This window comes from Eleutherodactylus coqui, chromosome 5 (assembly GCF_035609145.1).
Source record: "Eleutherodactylus coqui strain aEleCoq1 chromosome 5, aEleCoq1.hap1, whole genome shotgun sequence".
Lineage (NCBI taxonomy): Eukaryota > Metazoa > Chordata > Amphibia > Anura > Eleutherodactylidae > Eleutherodactylus > Eleutherodactylus coqui.
In genome coordinates this window covers 275,097,331-275,121,616 of record NC_089841.1, presented here as the reverse complement: position 1 = coordinate 275,121,616, position 24,286 = coordinate 275,097,331, and the positions used below count along the sequence as shown (strand labels likewise).

Sequence of the window (24,286 nt, the reverse complement as noted above, 5' to 3'; positions counted from 1 at the left end):
CACAGTAGTGATACCACATTAGCTTAGACTGGTTTATGAATTGGCTGCTGACATGTTCCCTTTAAACACTGATGTTCTTGGGCCTGTTGTCGATGACTCCCCTTGATCCTAGTCCTGTAGACCCGCTGCTCTATCATGCTCGCTCCAGTTGTGTTGTATAAGCCCATGCACTCATGTCCTCATCCTGAAGTAGAACATTTTGTGATGCACACCTGCGGCCAGGTATTTGATGGCCTGAGCAGCCGGCGATGTATCTGCTTCTGAGTTTGTCTGTTTAATAGATTTGTGTAAGAGAACAATGTATCCAGACCCCACTTTTGTCAATAATGTTCTTTGTAATATTCCTATTACATACATGAAGATATACAGCAGGGAGATCAAACTCCTCCCCAGCACATCAGCATTATGGTTGCCTTCAAAGGGCCATTGATAAGCGCTCATTCACACGGGCGGGTTTGTTCTCCATATTACGAGCATATTTATTACAGCAGACAGCTTAAGCCCCATTGATTTGCATTGAGGTATTCAGACATGTTTCTCATGTGTGCATTTAAGCATGTGAAACAAATGGCAGCATGTCCTATTTAGGTCCGTGATACGGAGCACGATGGCCCATTAAAGTCAATCTTTTGCACACGTGTAAAACACAGTGAATAAAAAGAAAAAAAAACTGCAAGAGGGTCCAAATATGCCGTGAACGCACATATGTTTGAGCCAAGAAAATGCTGCATATGTCATGTGCAAATACTGCATCCGCCGGTGTGAATGATCCCTACATGTACCTCCTCCTCACACGGCAGCGGCGCTCTCTGCACTATGACGGGTTTCTCCCCTTACACCTCTTAAGCTCCGAGCTTCCTACCTTGGCGGATGGCGTGGGTGCCGGGTAGGGGGACGGAGCTGTTCACCACCTGTGTGGTGAGCAGGTGCGCCGGAGCTCAGAATCCAAGATGGCACCCGCTCCCTCTGCCAAGTGCTGGCTGCGGCCTCCAGGGAAAGTGGAGAGCCGGACCTTGTTGAAAGCCACATAAAATGATATGATGGACTGGATTCGGACCGCAGGCCTTGAGTTTGACACCAGGATTCAGAGAGACAGCAGTCGATTTAAAAGTAAAAAATATTTATTCGCCAAAGTGATGTTTCACCCCCCACCAGAGCCCACCAGAACCCCCAGCAGAGCCCACCAGAACCCTCACCAGAGCCCACCAGAACCCCCACCAGAACCCCCAGCAGAGCCCACCAGAACCCCCAGCAGAGCCCACCAGAACCCTCACCAGAGCCCACCAGAACCCCCACCAGAACCCCCAGCAGAGCCCACCCAAGGTCTTCACATACATATACGGTATATCCATTTTGATCAACACCATGATTCGGGTCTGTCCCCCTCAACCCTCTTTATACACAGAGATATGTGTATACTCCATATCCTCCTGATACATTCTTCATATCCAGAGTGCATTTATGTGCGCACACACAAGGCGCCTCTCATATATTTAACCTTGTCATGATGCACAGAAGTCACTTGTAACATTGACAAGTGACTATTTCGTTGGCACTATCATATCTGAGACCGTATCCACAAGCATCATCCTCGCCCTTTGTAGGATGCCGTTTTAGGAGCTCAGAATCTGTAAAACCTTGTATTCCGGAGATTCGGGTGCTTAGAAACCTTGGAGGAGAAGAAAGGCCAGGCTGTTAGAAGACAACCGCAGGATAGACGGTGCTACATGGCATTGTGTGCTGGAGAACGGCAACGCTTAAGCCTTCTTTTTAGGAGGAATCTTGCTATTTATGGCTTTATTCTAAAGGGTGGGGGATATGGATGATGCTATGGCAGGTTCTGCTGACCTGAGCTGGGATGTTGCATGCGGTGGGGGCACATGAGTAATATGAGAATGACATCATCTTGTGAGAGTGGATCCTCCCGAGGGAGCCGAGAAGAGCAGGAGGAGGGAATGAGAGAGAGAAGCAATCACTCTGAAAGCTCTGGATGGATCCCAGCACACGGCATGCTGGCTGACTCCAAGTATGGTCGCTTTCGCAATGAGTCTGTAACTTCAGCGGAGGAACAGACAACTCTGCCAGCCGGAGCTATGAGTGGTCAAGTGGCCCCCGGTACACCGAGCTCATCGCCATCACTAGGTCAACCATTCTCTGAACCACAATGCCCAGAAGAGCAGGATGTGGCTACCACCTTCTGCATGATGATACCCAGGATGGGACAATGGAAATTCTCAAGTCCTGCCGCTTTCCTAAGCCGATCCCCATCTGGGGCTAATAAGGATCTGTCCCTGGAGAAGCCAGCGGCTACCGGGGGACTGGGGTCAATGTTTGGAGCCTGTGATCCTGTCTGCTCAACACCTTGTACTCTGCAGGTGATAAACCGGTTGCGAGGGGGAGCAGGAGGAACCGCTAGAAAGGCTTCTCGGACAGAGACATATAAATTACCAGGGGAGGAATGGACTCGTAAAGGGACCTTTATCAGCAAACCAGCTCAGGGTTGGCTTCATCCTGACGATCGATTGCAAGGACCTGGAGTGTCTTATATTGTGAGGGTAAGTGTTACAATGAACACAGCTTCAAATAAGTAGAAAGAGGCAAGAAACATGTAGGGTGGGGCGTATGGAGAGTGAAAAGGAGGCGTGAATGGGATAAATAGGGATGGAGACTGGAGGCCATCCATCTGAATTCGCTAAGTTAAAGCCAAGACAAAGCTAGCGATCTGAAGATGCAGCTGCAGACAGAGCATTCAGTGAAGATGGCCAATGTCATATTAACTCCTTTCATCCTGAAGGCCAAGAACTCTTTAAATGCTACGCCCTAAGTCCCAGAACATTGAAGTCAGTGCATTCCCCTTTAAGTGACGGCTATAAGAGCAGTGCGCAGTCTTGTGTTCTGCTACCTAATTGGTAGCTTCTCCCCTCCAAGGTACTGATTTGTAAAAGTGCTGATGCAATGTTTTTCTCCTTTGTTTTGCTGCGCTCTGATTGGTCCACGGCTCCTTTGTTTTGAAGGAGCAAAGGAAGGGCCGGTGTAACCATGTTAGATTCTTGATCAGTTCTTCTTCCATAGTCTTCATAGCATCAACAAACACACCACCCAGAATGCCCTAGAAATGTTACTGACATCAGTCCCTCAAATTCCATTTTTTTCGTAACTTTTTGAGTATAATCTATAATGTTGCTGAAAGTTCTAATGATTTTTGGATATTTGCAGTTCCGCGGACTGTGGGCCCCATTACATACACAGACGTCACCTGCACCCAGTTACGTAGTATATCCATGTCATGTACAGGATTGTGCCTACATTTTCATTGGATGGTCTTTGTTACTTATTCTCTAACGGGCCGCTGAGGTGCGTTAACCCATCTTGCATCATCTGTGATTTGGCTGACCACCCCTTACTGATGAAACTGCCCTACATTGCCTGTTAGGGCTCTGTTTTACGTGGCCAGGCTCATTAATGCAGGTCCGTCTGCCGTCTCCCAGGGGTAATGAGCTGAGCCAGAGGGGTGTTCTCCTTCTGACATCCATTCTGGAGATTTTCAAACTTGCTGCTAAATTAGATCAATTTCATTACAAGACGAGGAAGACGGAGGAAGAGCGATGATGGGACAAGGCGGGTGGGATGCGGAGGAGGCGTATAAGATCAGCTTCAAGGCACTTTATTTTACAGTAGGACAGACAAGAACATTTGATCAGCCTTGCAAATGACCCTTAACCCTTTAATGAATTTCATGTCTTTGAACGCACGGCCCATCGGCTACGTCTGCCGTCTTCACAGACAACCATTCTTCCCAGTGTAACGCTGACCTAACCGTCCCGCCATCACGGGTTCCACCTACACATTATATATGACACTCTAATAGGATGAGATCATTTGGAGACGCGAACGCACACATCACTTAGAAGTCACACAGGGCCTTGACCGTCACCATTTGTGTTTTGCACGTCTATCATCGCCCTGTAAGAGGTCTAGAGATGCTGGAACGACAGCCAAGCCCAACCTGATAGATGACATCTGTAGGGTAGTGACTACTATCCTGTTAGTCTTGAATCACATACTCGGTTCACCATGGCTGCCTTCACCAAGATACCTATTAACTGCTGTTCAACTGTTTTCCTGATCAATGACTTTAAAGATGTTACTTCTTATTTCATGCATGTGTTCATTCCATGGGGTACAATGAGGATGAGGCAAACGTCCATGGAAGCTTCAGGAGATTGTATTTAGATCATAGCACAGAAACATTCCTTTACTTCCAGTCCAGGAGGTAAGTCTGATCATTCAACATGCAACAAAAAACTCCCATGCCTGATTAAAAGAATCTGCTTGGTGGCTCCTCAGAGGGTCTCTGGCCATCCTTGTAGGGTCTCTGACATTTCAGAACTGGCCTGTAAGAGAGTAAGTGGCAGCATATGCGGATGTAAATATTGCCAAAAAGTCCTTTATTGCCCCATCACATGAAAAGCGACGTTTCGGCCGTGATGGCCTTCCTCAAGCTCAAGCTTGAGGAAGGAGCCCTTCTGGTTTGGTCTCCTATTTTGGCGCTGCTTCTCTTTAGCCTGACCCATAACTGGGGCGACCTCTGTGCTGCGGGTGAGAACTAGAGATGAGCGAGCACCAAAATGCTCGGGTGCTCGTTACTCGGGACGAAATTATCGCGATGCTCGAGGGTTCGTTTCGAGTAACGAACCCCATTGAAGTCAATGAGCGACCCGAGCATTTTTGTATGGGTCCTATGCTCCGCTAAGGTTTTCATTTGTGAACATCTGGGCAATTCAAGAAAGTGATGGGAACGACACAGCAACGGATAGGGCAGGCGAGGGGCTACATGTTGGGCTGCATCTCAAGTTCCCAGGTCCCACTATTAAGCCACAATAGGGGCAAGAGTGCCCCCCCCTCCCAACAACTTTTACTTCTGAAAAGCCCTCATTAGCAATGCATACCTTAGCTAAGCACCACACTACCTCCAACAAAGCACAATCACTGCCTGCATGACACTCCGCTGCCACTTCTCCTGGGTTACATGCTGCCCAACCCCCCCCCCCCCCCCGCACGAGGCAGTGTCCACAGCGCACACCAAAGTGTCCCTGCGAAGCCTTCAGCTGCACTCATGCCACACCACCCTCATGTTTATTTATAAGTGCGTCTGCCATGAGGAGGAACGGCAGGCACACACTGCAGAGGGTTGGCACGGCTAGCCAGCGACCCTCTTTAAAAGGGGCGGGGCGATAGCCCACAATGCTGTACAGAAGCAATGAGAAATATAATCCTGTGCCACCGCCATCAGGAGCTGCACACGTGGGCATAGCAATGGGGAACCTATGTGCCACACACTATTCATTCTGTCAAGGTGTCTGCATGCCCCAGTCAGACCGCGTTTTTTTATAAATAGTCACAGGCAGGTACAACTCCGCAATGGGAATTCCGTGTGCACCCACAGCATGGGTGGCTCCCTGGAACCCACCGGCGGTACATAAATATATCCCATTGCAGTGCCCATCACAGCTGAGGCAACGTCCGATTAAATGCAGGTGGGCTTCGGCCCACACTGCATGCCCCAGTCACACTGGGGTTGTTTAGATGTGGACACATGCAGTTACAACTCCCTGTGGACCCACAGCATGGGTGGGTGCCAGGAAGCCACCGGCGGTACATAAATATATCCCATTGCATTGCCCATCACAGCTGAGGTAATGTCATGTTAAATGCAGATGGGCTTTGGCCCACACTGCATGCCCCAGTCAGACTGGGGTTCTTTAGAAGTAGACACATGCAGTTACCACTCCCTGTGGACCCACAGCATGGGTGGGTGCCAGGAAGCCACCGGCGGTACATAAATATATCCCATTGCAGTGCCCAGCACAGCTGATGTAACGTCAGCTTTAATGCAGGTGGGCAAAACAGTAATTGGATTACACTGTAGGCGAGGGCCCCAAAAAATTAGTGTACCAACAGTACTAATGTACCTCAGAAAAATTGCCCATGCCCAACCAAGAGGGCAGGTGAAACCCATTAATGGCTTTGGTTAATGTGGCTTAATTGGTAACTAGGCCAGGAGGCAGCCCAGTTAAAATAAAAATTGGTTCAGGTGAAAGTTTCAACGCTTTAATGAGCATTGAAACGTATAAAAATTGTTTACAAAAATTATATGAGTGAGCCTTGTGGCCCTAAGAAAAATTGCCCGTTCGGCGTGATTACGTGAGGTTTCAGGAGGAGGAGCAGGAGGAGGAGGATGAATATTATACACAGATTGATGAAGCTAAAAAGTCCCCGTTTTGGATGGTGAGAGAGAACAATGCTTCCATCCGCGGGTGCAGCCTACGTATTGCTTAGGTATCGCTGCTGTCCGCTGGTGGAGAAGAGAAGTCTGGGGAAATCCAGGCTTTGTTCATCTTGATGAGTGTAAGCCTGTCGGCACTGTCGGTTGACAGGCGGGTACGCTTATCTGTGATGATTTCCCCAGCCACACTAAACACCCTCTCTGACAAGACGCTAGCCGCAGGACAAGCAAGCACCTCCACGGCATACAGCGCGAGTTCAGGCCACGTGTCCAGCTTCAACACCCAGTAGTTGTAGGGGGCAGAGGCGTCACGGAGGATGGTCGTGCGATCGGCTACGTACTCCCTCACCATCCTTTTACAGTGCTCCCGCCGACTCAGCCGTGACTGGGGAGCGGTGACACAGTCTTGCTGGGGAGCCATAAAGCTGGCAAAGGCCTTAGAGAGTGTTCCCCTGCCTGCGCTGTACATGCTGCCTGATCTCTGCGCCTCCCCTGCTACCTGGCCCTCGGAACTGCGCCTTCGGCCACTAGCGCTGTCGGATGGGAATTTTACCATCAGTTTGTCCGCCAGGGTCCTGTGGTATAGCATCACTCTCGAACCCCTTTCCCCTTCGGGTATGAGAGTGGAAAGGTTCTCCTTATACCGTGGGTCGAGCAGTGTGTACACCCAGTAATCCGTAGTGGCCAGAATGCGTGTAACGCGAGGGTCACGAGAAAGGCATCCTAACATGAAGTCAGCCATGTGTGCCAGGGTACCTGTACGCAACACATGGCTGTCCTCACTAGGAAGAACACTTTCAGGATCCTCCTCCTCCTCCTCAGGCCATACACGCTGAAAGGATGACAGGCAAGCAGCATGGGTACCCTCAGCAGTGGGCCAAGCTGTCTCTTCCCCCTCCTCCTCATCCTCCTCATGCTCCTCCTCCTCCTCCTCAACGCGCTGAAATATAGACAGGAGGGTGCTCTGACTATACTGTCTTCCCCCGCCTCTGTTTCCGAGCGCAAAGCGTCTGCCTTTATGCTTTGCAGGGAACTTCTCAAGAGGCATAGCAGAGGAATGGTGACGCTAATGATTGCAGCTTCGCCGCTCACCACCTGGGTAGACTCCTCAAAGTTTCCAAGGACCTGGCAGATGTCTGCCAACCAGGCCCACTCTTCTGTAAAGAATTGAGGAGGCTGACTCCCACTGCGCCGCCCATGTTGGAGTTGGTATTCCACTATAGCTCTACGCTGCTCATAGAGCCTGGCCAACATGTGGAGCGTAGAGTTCCACCGTGTGGGCACGTCGCACAGCAGTCGGTGCACTGGCAGATGAAACCGATGTTGCAGGGTGCGCAGGGTGGCAGCGTCCGTGTGGGACTTGCGGAAATGTGCGCAGAGCCGGCACACCTTTCCGAGCAGGTCTGACAAGCGTGGGTAGCTTTTCAGAAAGCGCTGAACCACCAAATTAAAGACGTGGGCCAGGCATGGCACGTGTGTGAGGCTGCCGAGCTGCAGAGCCGCCACCAGGTTACGGCCGTTGTCACACACGACCATGCCCGGTTGGAGGCTCAGTGGCGCAAGCCAGCGGTCGGTCTGCTCTGTCAGACCCTGCAGTAGTTCGTGGGCCGTGTGCCTCTTCTCTCCTAAGCTGAGTAGTTTCAGCACGGCCTGCTGACGCTTGCCCACCGCTGTGCTGCCACGCCGCGCGACACCGACTGCTGGCGACGTGCTGCTGACACATCTTGATTGCGAGACAGAGGTTGCGTAGGAGGAGGTGGGTGGTTTAGTGGAGGAAGCATACACCGCCGCAGATACCACCACCGAGCTGGGGCCCGCAATTCTGGGGGTGGGTAGGACGTGAGCGGTCCCAGGCTCTGACTCTGTCCCAGCCTCCACTAAATTCACCCAATGAGCTGTCAGGGAGATATAGTGGCTCTGTCCGCCTGTGCTTGTCCACGTGTCCGTTGTTAAGTGGACCTTGGCAGTAACCGCGTTGGTGAGGGCGCGTACAATGTTGCGGGAGACGTGGTCGTGCAGGGCTGGGACGGCACATCGGGAAAAGTAGTGGCGACTGGGAACTGAGTAGCGCGGGGCCGCCGCCGCCATCATACCTTTGAAAGCCTCCGTTTCCATAACCCTATACGGCAGCATCTCCAGGCTGATAAATTTGGCTATGTGCACGTTTAACGCTTGAGCGTGCGGGTGCGTGGCGGCGTACTTGCGCTTGCGCTCCAACACTTGCACTAGCAACGGCTGGACTGTGCGCTGAGAGACATTGGTGGATAGGGCCGAGGACAGCGGAGGTGAGGGCGTGGGTGCAGGCCGGGAGACGGTAGTGCCTGTGTCCTGAGAGGGGGGTTTGATCTCAGTGGCAGGTTGGGGCACAGGGGGAGAGGCAGCAAGGCAAACCGGAGGCGGCGAACGACCTTCGTCCCACCTTGTGGGGTGCTTGGCCATCATATGTCTGCGCATGCTGGTGGTGGTGAGGCTGGTGGTGGTGGCTCCCTGGCTGATCTTGGCGCGACAAAGGTTGCACACCACTGTTCGTTGGTCGTCTGCACTCTCAGTGAAAAACTGCCAGACCTTTGAGCACCTCGGCCTCTGCAGGGTGGCATGGCGCGAGGGGGCGCTTTGGGAAACAGTTGGTGGATTATTCGGTCTGGCCCTGCCTCTACCCCTGGCCACCGCATTGCCTCTTCCAACCTGCCCTGCTGCTGCACTTGCCTCCCCCTCTGAAGACCTGTCCTCAGTAGGCGTAGCAAACCAGGTGGGGTCAGTCACCTCATTGTCCTGCTGCTCTTCCTCCGAATCCTCTGTGCGCTCCTCCCTCGGACTTACTCCAATTACTACTACCTGAGTGATAGACAACTGTGTCTCATCGTCATCGTCCTCCTCACCCACTGAAAGCTCTTGAGACAGTTGCCGGAAGTCCCCAGCCTCATCCCCCGGACCCCGGGAACTTTCCAAAGGTTAGGCATCGGTCACGACAAACTCCTCCGGTGGGAGAGGAACCATTGCTGGCCATTCTGGGCAGGGGCCCGAGAACAGTTCCTGGGAGTCTGCCTGCTCCTCAGAATGTCACATTGTAATGGAGTGAGGAGGCTGGGAGGAAGGAGGAGCAGCAGACAGAGGATTCAGAGTTGCAGCAGTGGACGGAGCAGAACTCTGGGTGGTTGATAGATTGCTGGATGCACTTTCTGCCATCCACGACAGGACCTGCTCACACTGCTCATTTTCTAATAAAAGTCTACCGCGTGGACCCATTAATTCTGAGATGAATCTGGGGACGCCAGAAACGTGCCTCTCTCCTAATCCCGCAGCAGTCGGCTGCGATACACCTGGCCTGTGCCCACACCCTGACTTGGGCCTCCGCGTCCTCGCCCGCGTCCACGTCCTCTAGGCCTACCCCTACCCCTCAGCATGCTATATTACCAGTAGTGCAGAAACAGAACGCTGTAATTAAATGTGCCGCTTATTGGCCTGTGGTTGGAGGCTGACTTCGCTTACGGAACGCACAGCAGAGCCAGGAAACAATTTTGCGCACGCCTGTAGTGAGACGTAGGTGCGTATGACTGAGCTACTGGAATTCACAGCGCAGAAGCAGTCAAGTTGCTAAAGGCCCGTGGTAGGCCTTAAGTATTTTGCTTCTATTTTTTTAAAATGCTGAGCTGATACAGCAGACAGATACTGTAGGCAGCGTATAATATTATGTATACTGTTTCCCTCTGGCGGGATGACGGCGATCATGTAACAGAGACAGCAGATCCAGGAAACAATTTTGCACAAGCCTGCTGTAACGCTTAGCTGCGTATTAATTAGGACTACTACCCCCAGCAGATAGATACAGTAGGCAGCGTATAATATTATGTATACTGTTTCCCTCTGGCGGGATGACGGCGATCAATTTTTTGGAAAAAGCCCACTGCGTATATAGCCTGAATATCTCTTTCCCTGCCTCACCAGTACTGCCCCTATACTCTGTACAATGACTGCAGACTGCGGACGCAATGCTCTGCACGGCCGATATACAAAAAAAAAATATTGTGCAACACTGCTAAAAGCAGCCTCAACAGTACTGCACACGGTCAGATGTGGCCCTAAGAAGGACCGTTGGGGTTCTTGAAGCCTAAAATCACTCCTAACACTCTCCCTATAGCAGCTCCGGCATCAGCAGCACTGTCCCTGATCTCTGTCAGAATGCATCTGTGGCGAGCCGCGGGAGGGGCCGACTTTTATGTTCGGGTGACACCTGTTCTCCCCAGCCACTCACAGCAGGGGGGTGGTATAGGGCTTGAACGTCGCAGGGGGAAGTTGTAATGCCTTCCCTGTCTTTCTATTGGCCAGAAAAGCGCGCTAACGTCTCAGAGATGAAAGTGAAAATAACCCGAACATCGCGTGGTACTCGTCACGAGTAACGAGCATCTCGAACACGCTAATACTCGAACGAGCATCAAGCTCGGACGAGTACGTTCGCTCATCTTTAGTGAGAACCTTACTTTTCAACAATTTCATAACTGGCCTTTGATCATTCTCCAGCGATTCCTGAAGATCAGGCTGAAGACCTGCATATAGACTGGTAGAGTTGGAAGGGACCTCCAGGGTCATCGGGTCCAACCCCCTAGTGTTGATGTGCACATGCTGGCACTATAGCCTTAGCTCCTGGCACCCCCGGATAATCACAAACAAGTCATCGGAGCAAGTGCTGGCGAAGTGAACCGTGCACCTGCAGGTCGCTTCATTGGGATCTGCAGCAACTGCTAGGGAGCAGTTAGTTACATACATATCAGTTGTGTGAGTATATATGTACAACAGGCATATGTTGGTGTCTGACAGCTTCCACTTCTGAGGATACCAGAATATCGGAATTTTACAGTACACTTTACTTTTATTAACCTGATAAGGACCAAGTGCCATAAATATATCAGGTCGGGTCCTTAGCTGTCACTAACAGCTGAGGACCCAGAGGAGAAAGCAGAAGTGGATTTTGATTACCGGGTGCCCCCTGCCACAGCAGAGCTGCAGGGTCTTAACAGATCCAAGTCAGCTGTACCAGGGACTGATGTCACTACAGGGAATGTTTCCCCCTGTAACTGGGGCTCTTATGGATGCGGCTCCTATAGATGCACCAGCTACAGTGGGAAAGTGGGACATAAAAAAATGACTCATAGAGGTCTTATATGACATTAATGACAGAATATAATATAAAAAAAGAAATCGACCCACCGCCCATCATGACTTCACAGATAGATTTCAGTAATGTAAACTTTTCTGACATCACAATGCTGTTAGATAAGCACTGTGACATCACAGGGTAACACCTCACGTCTGATAACAGGTGGGGGCGCTCCCAAGCCACTTTTGGCACATCAGTGTATAATTTATTTGTGAGGACTAAAAATTAAAAGATGCAGTCGTTGCCTTTCCTGCATCCTGCTGTTGTAGTTGAGTCCTTCGCACTTCCGTCCAGCTGAGCTGCAATATTAGACCCAATGGAAAAGTATGGCGCTGTTTATAAAAGAAGACCGCCAGGTTGTACTAATCCCGAATTACCTCTTTGGCAAACCGCATCCTGTGAAAAATATCAGCGTCCTTTTGGATCGGGGGATGGTAGAAACAAGAACAAATCATTTGCTTTTATTAAGATGCGAACATTGTGTTATGTGAATGAGCCCCATCCTCAGGTTCGCTCACTTCTTTACCACAAGATTACCGGCTTCATTTTCTAACTTGCCCGTGATGGCGGGACGGTTAGCTCAGCACAGAGCGATGACCCTTGAATTCTTTTGTCTAAAAACTGTCCAGATTTTATTCTCCATTCCATTTGTCATGCATGATGCTTCTGCGTGTCGTGTGTTCGCCCCTTTATTCTTACATTTGGGGAGTCAAATTGAAACCAAAGGAACAGGCCCACTTGTTTCTAGATCTGCTACTGTTTTAGGGCTCAGATGTTTTAGTTTTTTTTTTTGTGCAAAACGTATGCACACAAAAATTTGCGTGACCGAAGCGGGCATCACACTGAAAAAAACGCACTTGTCTGCGTTCAACATTCACACGTAAAGTGTGCTGCCCACTATCCCCTGCGGCGGCTGTGACAGCTGCAGCAGTGCATTCCTTGGATGTGAAACCCCTGGATGCTGTCACATCCAGGGGTTTCACCTTATGGTCAACGGGACGGGCGGCAGCCCCATTGAGAACATACAGAGAAGATCATGATCCTCTGGCACAGCTGTGGCTGAAGATCTCTTCATCTCTGCGAGGAGTCCCCTCATCACTGAACACTGTGATAGCTTTGTCACAGTATCCAGTGACAAAGGGACTCCCCACGGAGATGAAGAATTTCCCTGCTACAGCTGCCATAGCTGTGCCAGAGGATCGCAATGTTCTCCCATGGCTTTCAATGGGGCCGGTGCTTCTGCAGCCCCATTGAAAGCAATTGGCTGCCGGCAACCCCTCCATTGATTTTCGGGGAAGGGCTTTAAATATAAGCCCTTACCTGAAAATCATCACTAGAATGTGTAAAAAAATTAAAAAATATATACTCATCTCCCAAATTCCCACCTGCTGAAAGGGCTGCCTCTGATTGGCTGAGCGCTGTAACCAATCAGAGGCAGCGCTCAGCCATTTAATGACAGCTGAGCGCTGTCTGTGATTGGTCCCTGTGAATGTCTAGGATATGTCTGAAAATTGTAACCAATTGTCATGTCATGTAGGTATGAAAGATAAAAATATAAGTGAAAGGTGAAAGAAAGCAGTCCATTGCTTCAAAAGTTGAGTGTGGGGGGAGAGTGCCGGCCGCACCCTAATGTGGTGAAGAATGGAAGAGGAAGAGAGGGGTACTGGTGTATCTTGATGCCACCGTAAGCTAGGAGTTTGACAAGGCTTCAATGCAGGAACGCCACTGTCACACTCCTAGCTCCTGATTGGCTACTTGCAGCAGCGTGTGCCAAGTTTTTTGGCTGCCCTCCCTGGTTAAGCCGGTGTCCCCTGTTCCTAGAACGGGGGCTCCCAGCCAACCCGATCTTGACACTGCGCTCCCGGCACCCCTTTCCCCTGCGCCCGTCTGGTCATTTGCCCCTGCCGACACTGACCTGGCCATGTGCCCACGCCGACACTGACCTGGCCATGTGCCCACGCCGACACTGACCTGGCCATGTCCCCCTGCCGACACTGTCCTCCTCGTTGTAAGGCAGCATACTGTGGCTGTACATGTTTCCATCATGCGCCAGGCCGCTCGGGACATTGACAGTGGAGGAGCAGTAGCGGCGCTGGACACTTACAGTGGTGCAGCGGTGCAGTGCAGAAGGGAGCGCGGCAGCCACTGACACCAGAGAAGGAGAACAAGCCGTGGAGTAGGCAGGGAAGAGGCCAGCCTGACTGCCGCTGCCGTGCTGGAGGGAGCGCCGGGCTACTGGGACTGACAGTGGGGGAGCACTCCCAGCCGCGGAGCACGCAAGGAAGATACCTGCCGCTGCATTGAAAAAGGGACACTGCCGGAAACACTGACAAGGAACAGTGCCAGGGAAAGGTGAGGGAGTACCTGCCACGGCCATCACTCCTTGCTGCTGTGTCTTGTCTGTATCTCCCAATCCAAAGCCAGGGGCGTGACAAGGGCGTTCACTCCTGGTGACAGCTGTCACACCCCTAGCTTCCGGTGGCGTCAAGATACACCAGTACCGAAGAGAGGTACCCTGATGACCTAGTTCTAGGACCCCTATCTTAGAAGAGAAAGAGACCACCATGCAGTGTTCAGCAGCCTGCTTGTCAGTGAAGAGTTGTGTCCTCCACTGGTGTGCGTTTCCAGGAGTGGAGTCATACAGATAACTAGGACTGTAGGCCTGCTGTCATCCTGTGTCCTGGAGTGTATACGTCCAGGAGCGGAGTCATACAGATAACAAGGACTGTAGACCCGGTGTCATCCTGTGTCCTGGAGAGTGTGTGTCCATGAGCGGAGTCCTACAGATAACTAGGACTGTAGGCCTGCTGACATCCTGTGTCCTGGAGTGTATGCATCCAGGAGCAGAGTTATACAGATAACTAGGACTGTAGGCCTGGTGTCATCCTGTGTCCCGGAGTGTGTGTGTCCAGGAGCAGAGTCAAACAGATAACTAGGACTGTAGGCCTGGTGTCATCCTGTGTCCCGGAGTGTGTGTGTCCAGGAGTGGAGTCATACAGATAACTAGGAATGTAGACTCGATGTCATCCTGTGTCCCGTAGTGCGTGTGTCCAGGAGCGGAGTCATACAGATAACTAGGACTGTAGGCCCGGTGTCATCCTGTGTTCCGGAGTGTGCGTGTGTCCAGGAGTGGAGTCCTACAGATAACTAGGACTGTAGGCCTGGTGTCATCCTGTGTCCCGGAGTGTGTGTGTGTCCAGGAGCAGAGTCATACAGATAACTAGGACTGTAGGCCTGCTGACATCCTGTGTCCTGGAGTGTATGCGTCCAGGAGCGGAGTCATACAGATAACAAGGACTGTAGACCCGGTGTCATCCTGTGTCCTGGAGAGTGTGTGTCCATGAGCGGAGTCCTACAGATAACTAGGACTGTAGGCCTGCTGACATCCTGTGTCCTGAAGTGTATGCGTCCAGGAGCAGAGTTATACAGATAACTAGGACTGTAGGCCTGGTGTCATCCTGTGTCCCGGAGTGTGTGTGTCCAGGAGCAGAGTCAAACAGATAACTAGGACTGTAGGCCTGGTGTCATCCTGTGTCCCGGAGTGTGTGTGTCCAGGAGTGGAGTCATACAGATAACTAGGAATGTAGACTCGATGTCATCCTGTGTCCCGTAGTGCGTGTGTCCAGGAGCGGAGTCATACAGATAACTAGGACTGTAGGCCTGGTGTCATCCTGTGTCCCGGAGTGTGTGTGTCCAGGAGTGGAGTCATACAGATAACTAGGAATGTAGACTCGATGTCATCCTGTGTCCCGTAGTGCGTGTGTCCAGGAGTGGAGTCATACAGATAACTAGGACTGTAGGCCCGGTGTCATCCTGTGTTCCGGAGTGTGCGTGTGTCCAGGAGTGGAGTCCTACAGATAACTAGGACTGTAGGCCTGGTGTCATCCTGTGTCCCGGAGTGTGTGTGTGTCCAGGAGCAGAGTCATACAGATAACTAGGACTGTAGGCCTGCTGACATCCTGTGTCCTGGAGTGTATGCGTCCAGGAGCGGAGTCATACAGATGACAAGGACTGTAGACCCGGTGTCATCCTGTGTCCTGGAGTGTGTGTGTCCATGAGCGGAGTCCTACAGATAACTAGGAGTGTAGGCCTGGTGTCATCCTGTGTCCCGGAGTGTGTGTCCATGAGTGGAGTCCTACAGATAACTAGGACTGTAGGCCTGGTGTCATCCTGTGTCCCGGAGTGTGTGTGTGTCCATGAGCAGAGTCCTACAGATAACTAGGACTGTAGGCCTGGTGTCATCCAGTGTCCCAGAGTGTGTGTGTGTCCAGGAGCAGAGTCATACAGATAACTAGGACTGTAGGCCTGGTGTCATCCTGTGTCCCAGAGTGTGTGTGTGTGTCCAGGAGCAGAGTCATACAGACAACTAGGACTATAGGCCTTGTGTCATCCTGTGTCTCGGAGTGTGTGTCCAGGAGTGGAGTCATACAGATAACTAGGAATGTAGACTCGATGTCATCCTGTGTCCCGGAGTGTGTGTGTCCAGTAGTGGAGTCATACAAATAACTAGGACTGTAGGCCCGGTGTCATCCTGTGTTCCGGAGTGTGCGTGTGTAGGAGCGGAGTCATACAGATAACTAGGACTGTAGGCCCGCTGTCATCCTGTGTCCTGGACTTTGTGTGTGTCCAGGAGCGGAGTCATACAGATAACTTGACTTAAGGCCTGGTATCATCCTGTGTCCCAGAGTGTGAGTGTCTAGGAGTGGAGTCATACAGATAGCTAGGACTGTAGACCCGGTGTCATCCTGTGTCCCGGAGTGTGTGTGTCCAGGAGCGGAGTCATACAGATAACTTAGACTGTAGGCCTGGTGTCATCCTGTGTTTTCCTCCCTGACCTCCTGCATTTGTCCTTCCTGCACTGCTGTAAGAATTTGCCAATACTTCAAGTAAAGTTCCAGTCACTGACCGTTCCCAGCGACTGAGGTTGGCAAGTACTTGTGTGTGGACTCTTCTATTCTTCTTCCCGTCGAACATCCTGCGGAGTAAGGTCTGTGGCGTCACCCGTGACATCATTCTTCAGATCCACCACACTGTTTATTCAGGTAACTGCTGTCTCACCGTTACCTGGAAGAGGCCTAGTGGCGTCTTGGCCAATGTTGCACGTGTTCCTCCGGGGGGGAGTTGGTGGAACCACTGTGGCAAGTGCCATCTCTACCCCCACCATCTCACAAGGCGTTGGTCCTTGTATCTCGGTCGTTGCACTAGTACTACCAAATAAAAGTCAGACATATTTATTTTGGCTTTGTGACTGATAAGATATCACTATAAAAATATTCCACCCATGAAATGACCTTGTTCTGCCTGCGACGCCGTGATCCTGACTAGCTTTATTCCTCCTGGAAAGTACATACACTGATTGCATTCTCAGTACAGAATGTGTAGCCATACTCCAGATATATAAAAATGGGCGTGAGGGAGATAAGGGGCGGCCAGAGAGCTTTGGTGATGCCTGACTAAGGAACAAGAAAGGGCTAGAAAGAAATTAGACGAGTCAAATGTTCAGGTATTTCCCCTATAACTTAGTGACAATAAAGCTATATGGAAGTCAGAAGCTAACGAGTTTTCCAAGCAGGACCACCATTAAAATGTAACCTTCATTAAAACAATTTAAAAAATCCCACAACACTGTATTTATTCTGCATAAATGAAAGCGGGGTCAGCCGTCCCTCTCTTGACCCTATGACTGATCCCTTCCTAGCAGAAAATAGGTTAGCCACCCTGATGAGACCTTGTCAGTAGGGTACTATAGGATGACAATAGGAGGTTCATGTTGGGGGTTCCCTTATCAGGGCAGCTATCCCATTCTTTCTCCTATTATTCTGGGTGGAGAATCAATTGAATGCCATGCTATATGACATGTCAATTCTTTGTGTCCACCTGCTTCACGTGGGCATATAACTGTTTTACTGAGTTGTACAGAGCCTTAAGAGTGCCTCAGCTTGAATTCAATGCGCTGCCTGTGTTCGGCTGAGTGCTGTGACCAATCACAGGCTTCGATCAGCTGTCATTCAGTTTAAATCCCCACCTGCTGAAAAGCTTTAGAGCAGTGCAGGGAGAACAAGCCACAGCTAGACGCGCCTGAGCCCTGGCAGACAGATGAGAATATATATTTTTTATTTTTTACTTCACCTAGGGATGATTTTCAGGCAAGGGCTTATATTTAAAGCCCTTCCCTGAAAATCACTGCGGGGGTGCTGGCGTTCTATTGCTTTCAATGGGGCAACACCATCCCCATTAAAATCAATTGGAGAACTTCACGATCCGGAACGGATTAATGGCTTTTCCATTCATTTCAATAGGGAAAATTGATTTATAACAAGAGGGCACTCTAATAACTATGTATTGATATATCAGGGGTCAGTACAGAGATCTCTCCTATCATCTATTATACCCAGGACTGTAACAAAGGGTGCTCTAATAACTATGTATAGATATATCAGGGGTCAGTACAGAGATCTCTCCTATCATCTATTATACCCAGGACTGTAACAAGGGGGCGCTCTAATAACTATGTATTGATATATCAGGTGTCAGTACAGAGATCTCTCCTATCATCTTTTATACCCAGGACTGTAACAAGGGGGCACTCTAATAACTATGTATATCAGCGGTCAGTACAGAAATCTCTCTCATCATCTAATATACCCGGGACTGTAACAAGGGGGCGCTCTAATAACTATATATATATCAGGGGTCAATGCAGAGATCTCTCCCATCATCTATTATACCCAGGAGTGTAACAAGGGGGCGCTCTAATAACTATGTATAATATATCAGAGGTCAGTACAGAGATCTCTGCCATCATCTATTATACCCAGGACTGTAACAAGGGGGCGCTCTAATAACTATGTATAGATATATCAGGGATCAGTACAGAGATATCTCCCATCATCTATTATACCCAGGACTGTAACAAGAATGTGATCTAATAACTATGTATAGATATATCAGTGGTCAGTACAGAGATCTGTCCTATCATCTATTATACCCAGGACTGTAACAAGGGGGCGCTCTAATAACTATGTGTAATATATCAGGGGTCAGTACAGAGATCTCTCCCATCATCTATTATACCAAGGACTGTAACAAGAATGTGATCTAATAACTATGTATGATATATCAGGGGTCAGTGCAGAGATCTCTCCCATCATCTATTATACCCAGGACTGTAACAAGGGGGCGCTCTAATAACTATGTATAGATATATCAGGGGTCAGTACAGATATCTCTCCCATCATCTATTATACCCAGGATTGTAACAAGGGGGTGCTCTAATAACTATGTATAGATATATCAGGGGTCAGTACAGAGATCTCTCACATCATCTATTATACCCAGGACTGTAACAAGGGGGCGCTCTAATAACTATGTATAGATATATCAGGGGTCAGTACAGAGATCTCTTCTATCATCTATTATACCTGGGACTGTAACAAGGGGGCACTCTAATAACTATGTATAATATATCAGGGGTCAGTACAGAGATCTCTCCCATCATCTATTATACCCAGTGACTGTAACAAGGGGGCGCTCTAATAACTATGTATAGATATATCAGGGGTAGGTACAGAGATCTCTCCCATCATCTATTATACCCCAGACTGTAACAAGGGGGCACTCTAATAACTATGTATAGGTATATCAGGGGGCAGTACAGAGATCTCTCCCATCATCCATTATACCCAGGACTGTGACTGTAACAAGGGGGTGCTCTAATAACTATGTATAGCTATATCAGGGGTCAGTACAGAGATCTCTCCCATCATCCATTATACCCTGGACTGTGACTGTAACAAGGGGGCGCTCTAATAACTATGTATAGCTATATCAGGGGTCAGTACAGAGATCTCTCCCATCATCCATTATACCCAGGACTGTGACTGTAACAAGGGGGCACTGTAATAACTATGTATAGCTATATCAGGGGTCAGTACAGAGATCTCTCCCATCATCCATTATACCCAGGACTGTGACTGTAACAAGGGGGCGCTCTAATAACTATGTATAGCTATATCAGGGGTCAGTACAGAGATCTCTCCCATCATCTATTATACCCAGGACTGTGACTGTAACAAGGGGGCGCTCTCTACATCTAGAGGAAAGAAGGCTTCTACAACACAGAAGAGGGTTCTTTACTGTAAGAGCAGTGAGACTATGGATCTCTCTGCCTGAGAACGTGGGGATGGCGAACTCACTAAAAGAGTACAAAAGGGGCCTGGATGTCTTTCTTGAGTGTTATAATATTAGGGCTCATTCACACTACCCTAGGGTACTGCGAAACCAGCCCTAACATGTTATATCACTGATTACTCCGAAGGGTCGGTGACGGGGATTATCCTGATTGCCAGATTGGAGTCAGAAAGGATTTTGTGTCTTTAAATTGGGAAAATTGTCTTCTATCTCCTTGTTTTTTTTTTTTTTACTTTCTCTGGATCAACATTGGGGGTAACAGGCTGAACTGATAGAGATTTGTCTACTTTAAGCCTAACATACTATGTAACAAATATATCCAATATTGTGATCCAGCTTTTCCTGCCCAGTTTTCAGAGGTGAAGGAAGGTTTAGTGTTCTCCTCTGGCCAGAACAGTTCAGGGTCAGAATACGTCTTAGGTAGTAAGCACTGGTTATACTTTACTGATGTGCAAGGAATGCCCCGGGAACGCTCGTCCTCACAGGTAGAGTCACATCTGCTGGCGTATGGTTTGTGCATGGGATCTCTGCTGCAAGCTGCGACAGGGCCACTGCTCAGTAAACACCACGTGTACGGCACTAGATGGTGACACTTTGTGACATTAGTTAGAAGCGCTCAGCAAACACCACAATCATTTTACAGGAAGTCTTCCACAAATGATGAATATAGAACAAATATTGTAAGGCACACTGAGAATAATTAACTGTGTAACACTGGAAAGCTACAGTACATACAAGATAACAAGTCTGATATATAGAGCCGACTCTGATACACCGAGTCTGATACACTGACTCTGACACACTGACTCAGATACACCGAGTCTAATACACCGAGTCAGATACACTGAGTGTGATACACTGAGCCAGATACACCGAGTCAGATACACCGAGTCTGATACACCGAGTCAGATACACTGAGTGTGATACACCGAACCAGATACACCGAGCCAGATACAGCGAGCCAGATACACCGAGCCAGATACACCGAGTCAGATACACCGAGTCTGATACACCGACTCTGATACACTGAGTCTGATACACCGAGTCTGATACACCGAGTCTGATACACTGACTCTGATACACTGACTCAGATACACCGAGTCTAATACACCGAGTCAGATACACTGAGTGTGATACACCGAGCCAGATACACCGAGCCAGATACACCGAGTCAGATACACCGAGTCAGATACACCGAGTCTGATGCACAGAGTCTGATACACCGAGTCTGATACACCGATCTTTGATACACTGACTCTGTGATACACCGACTCTGATACACCGACTCTGATACACCGATCTCTGATACACTGATGTCTGATACACCGATCTCTGATACACCGATCTCTGATACACTGACTCTGATACACTGAGTCTGATACACTGAGTCTGATACACCGAGTCTGATACACTGAGTCTGATACACCGAGTCTGATACACTGACTCTGATACACCGAGTCTGATACACTGACTCTGATACACCGAGTCTGATACACTGACTCTGATACGAGTCTGATACACCGAGTCTGATACACTGACTCTGATACACCGAGTCTGATACACTGACTCTGATACACCGAGTCTGATACACTGACTCTGATACACCGAGTCTGATACACTGACTCTGATACAACGAGTCTGATACACTGACTCTGATACACCGAGTCTGATACACTGACTCTGATACAACGAATCTGATACACCGACTCTGATACACCGAGTCTGATACACCGAGTCTGATACACCGACTCTGATACACCGAGTCTGATACACTGACTCTGATACACCGAGTCTGATACACTGACTCTGATACACCGAGTCTGATGCACTGACTCTGATACACCGAGTCTGATACACTGACTCTGATACACCGAGTCTGATACACTTAGTCTGATACACTGACTCTGATACACCGAGTCTGATACACTGACTCTGAAACACCGAGTCTGATACACTGACTCTGATACACCGAGTCTGATACACTGACTCTGATACACCGAGTCTGATACACCGACTCTGATACACCGAATCTGATACACCGAGTCTGATACACCGAGTCTGATACACTGACTCTGATACACCGAGTCTGATACACTGACTCTGATACAACGAGTCTGATACACCGACTCTGATACACCGAGTCTGATACACCGAGTCTGATACACCGACTCTGATACACCGAGTCTGATACACTGACTCTGATACACCGAGTCTGATACACTGACTCTGATACACCGAGTCTGATGCACTGACTCTGATACACCGAGTCTGATACACTGACTCTGATGCACCGAGTCTGATACACTGACTCTGAAACACCGAGTCTGATACACTGACTCTGATACACCGAGTCTGATACACTGACTCTGATACACCGAGTCTGATACACCGACTCTGATACACCGAATCTGATACACCGAGTCTGATACACCGAGTCTGATACACTGACTCTGATATACCGAGTCTGATACACTGACTCTGATACACCGAGTCTGATACACCGACTCTGATACACCGACTCTGATACACTGAGTCTGATACACTGACTCTGATACACCAAGTCTGATACACTGACTCTGATACACCGAGTCTGATACACTGACTCTGATACACCGAGTCTGATACACTGACTCTGATACACCGAGTCTGATACACCGAGTCTGATACAACGAGTCTGATACACCGACTCTGATACACCGAGTCTGATACACCGACTCTGATACACCGACTCTGATACACCGAGTCTGATACACCGAGTCTGATACACCGACTCTGATACACCGACTCTAATACACTGAGTCTGATACACTGACTCTGATACACCGAGTCTGATACACTGACTCTGATACACCGAGTCTGATACACTGACTCTGATACACCGAGTCTGATACACTGACTCTGATACACCGAGCCAGATACACCGAGTCAGATACACCGAGTCTGATACACCGACTCTAATACACCGACTCTGATACACCGAGCCTGATGCACCGACTCTGATACACCGATCTTTGATACACTGACTCTGTGATACACCGAGTCTGACACACCGACTCTGATACACCGACTCTGATACACCGACTCTGATACACCGATCTCTGATACACCGATCTCTGATACACCGATCTCTGATACACCGACTCTGATACACCGAGTCTGATACACTGACTCTGATACACCGAGTCTGATACACTGACTCTGATACACTGAGTCTGATACACCGACTCTGATACACCGAGTCTGATACACCGACTCTGATACAACGAGTCTGATACACCGACTCTGATACACCGAGTCTGATACACTGACTCTGATACACCGAGTCTGATGCACTGACTCTGATACACTGAGTCTGATACACTGACTCTGATACACCGAGTCTGATACACCGACTCTGATACACTGACTCTGATACACCGAGTCTGATACACCGATCTCTGATACACCGATCTCTGATACACCGAGTCTGATATACCTATTTTTCTACTCCACCCAGCCTACCTGGCAACTTTTGCATTATTTCTAGCCTAAGTCACGTGACAATTAGTGATGAGCGAGCATACTCGCTAAGGGCAATGCTCGCTCGAGCAATTGCCCTTAGCGAGTATGCTCGCTCATCTCTAGTGACAATATAAAAACTCATCTGATTCGATCCGCCAAAAACAGACATTTTTTCATCTGAGTGCAGTTCCGGTTGCCCTCCGCATGCAGCCTGTGTGCCCGTTTTTATACTTCAGGATGTCATCCATTTTTCACATCCACAAAAAATAAAACGATTCTATTTTTTTTTCATTTCATACCAATGGATTTGTTAAACAGCAGATGGCGGCATCCGAGTGCCGTCTGTTTTCTGTCATCCCCATTGACTTGAAAAGAGGAGCCTCCTCTGTAAATCGGACTAGAATGGCGCATGCTGCATTTTTTCATGTGGTCCAAGTGTCTGTATGAAAAGCAGCAGTGTGATTTGGTACGTTGACTGCTACAGGTCCATATGGCGTCCGAGTCTAATCAGGTGTCGGCTCACCAATCCCCCCACTTGTGCCTTAGGGCTCCTTCACACGGGGTACGTGTAGCTGCGCACGTCTGAGTGCTGAGTCTTTTGGCCCTTATTGGGGGATCTTACTGACCTTTTTCCGCCCGCAGGTAGCTTCATTTGCTCGTGGCAAACAAAACGCAACGCTTGGAATGTCTAATCAGTTTCAGATGTGTTCTCTTTCCAGCGGCATCACACGGTGTTTCACGCAGATATGGGTTGTATCCCCTGCCTGTTGTTTTACACGTGCAGAGACCCCTGTGTGAAGGAGCCCAGGCTGGGTGCGGACATGGCTATTTTACCATTTTTGTAGAGCTTTTATTGCCATTTTTAACACCTTTTCCCCCCTATTTTTTGTGGCCCGCGGTCTATGAGGAATATAAGGCGCACACCACGCACAGCGCTTTGGTTTGTGGCATTTCTGGTGTTAGTAGTCGGTTCTTTTGTTTTATGGCATTTTTTCAGTAAGCTACACTGAAGGACTTGAAAAATGACAAAAAATGCACATTTTAAGTGTTAAAAATATAAAATACCACCAAAAAAACTTGACATTTATGGCATCTTTTTTACAAGAGTTTAAAACTGCTGAGTAAATAGTAAGTGTGAAGGCGCCCTCGCAGCC

The 24,286-nt window shown here is 49.2% G+C and overlaps 1 protein-coding gene across 1 annotated transcript in view; it reads left to right on the top strand.

Annotated features, from left to right (window-relative positions):
- Nucleotides 1–2,009: 2,009 nt before the first annotated feature.
- The window catches only part of SHC2 (SHC adaptor protein 2), a 79,716-nt gene continuing 57,439 nt past the window's right edge, over nt 2,010–24,286 (top strand). The window contains exon 1 of the mRNA XM_066604758.1: nt 2,010–2,555. Within this exon, the coding sequence (XP_066460855.1) occupies nt 2,010–2,555 (546 nt within the window). The remainder of the gene's footprint in view (nt 2,556–24,286) is intronic.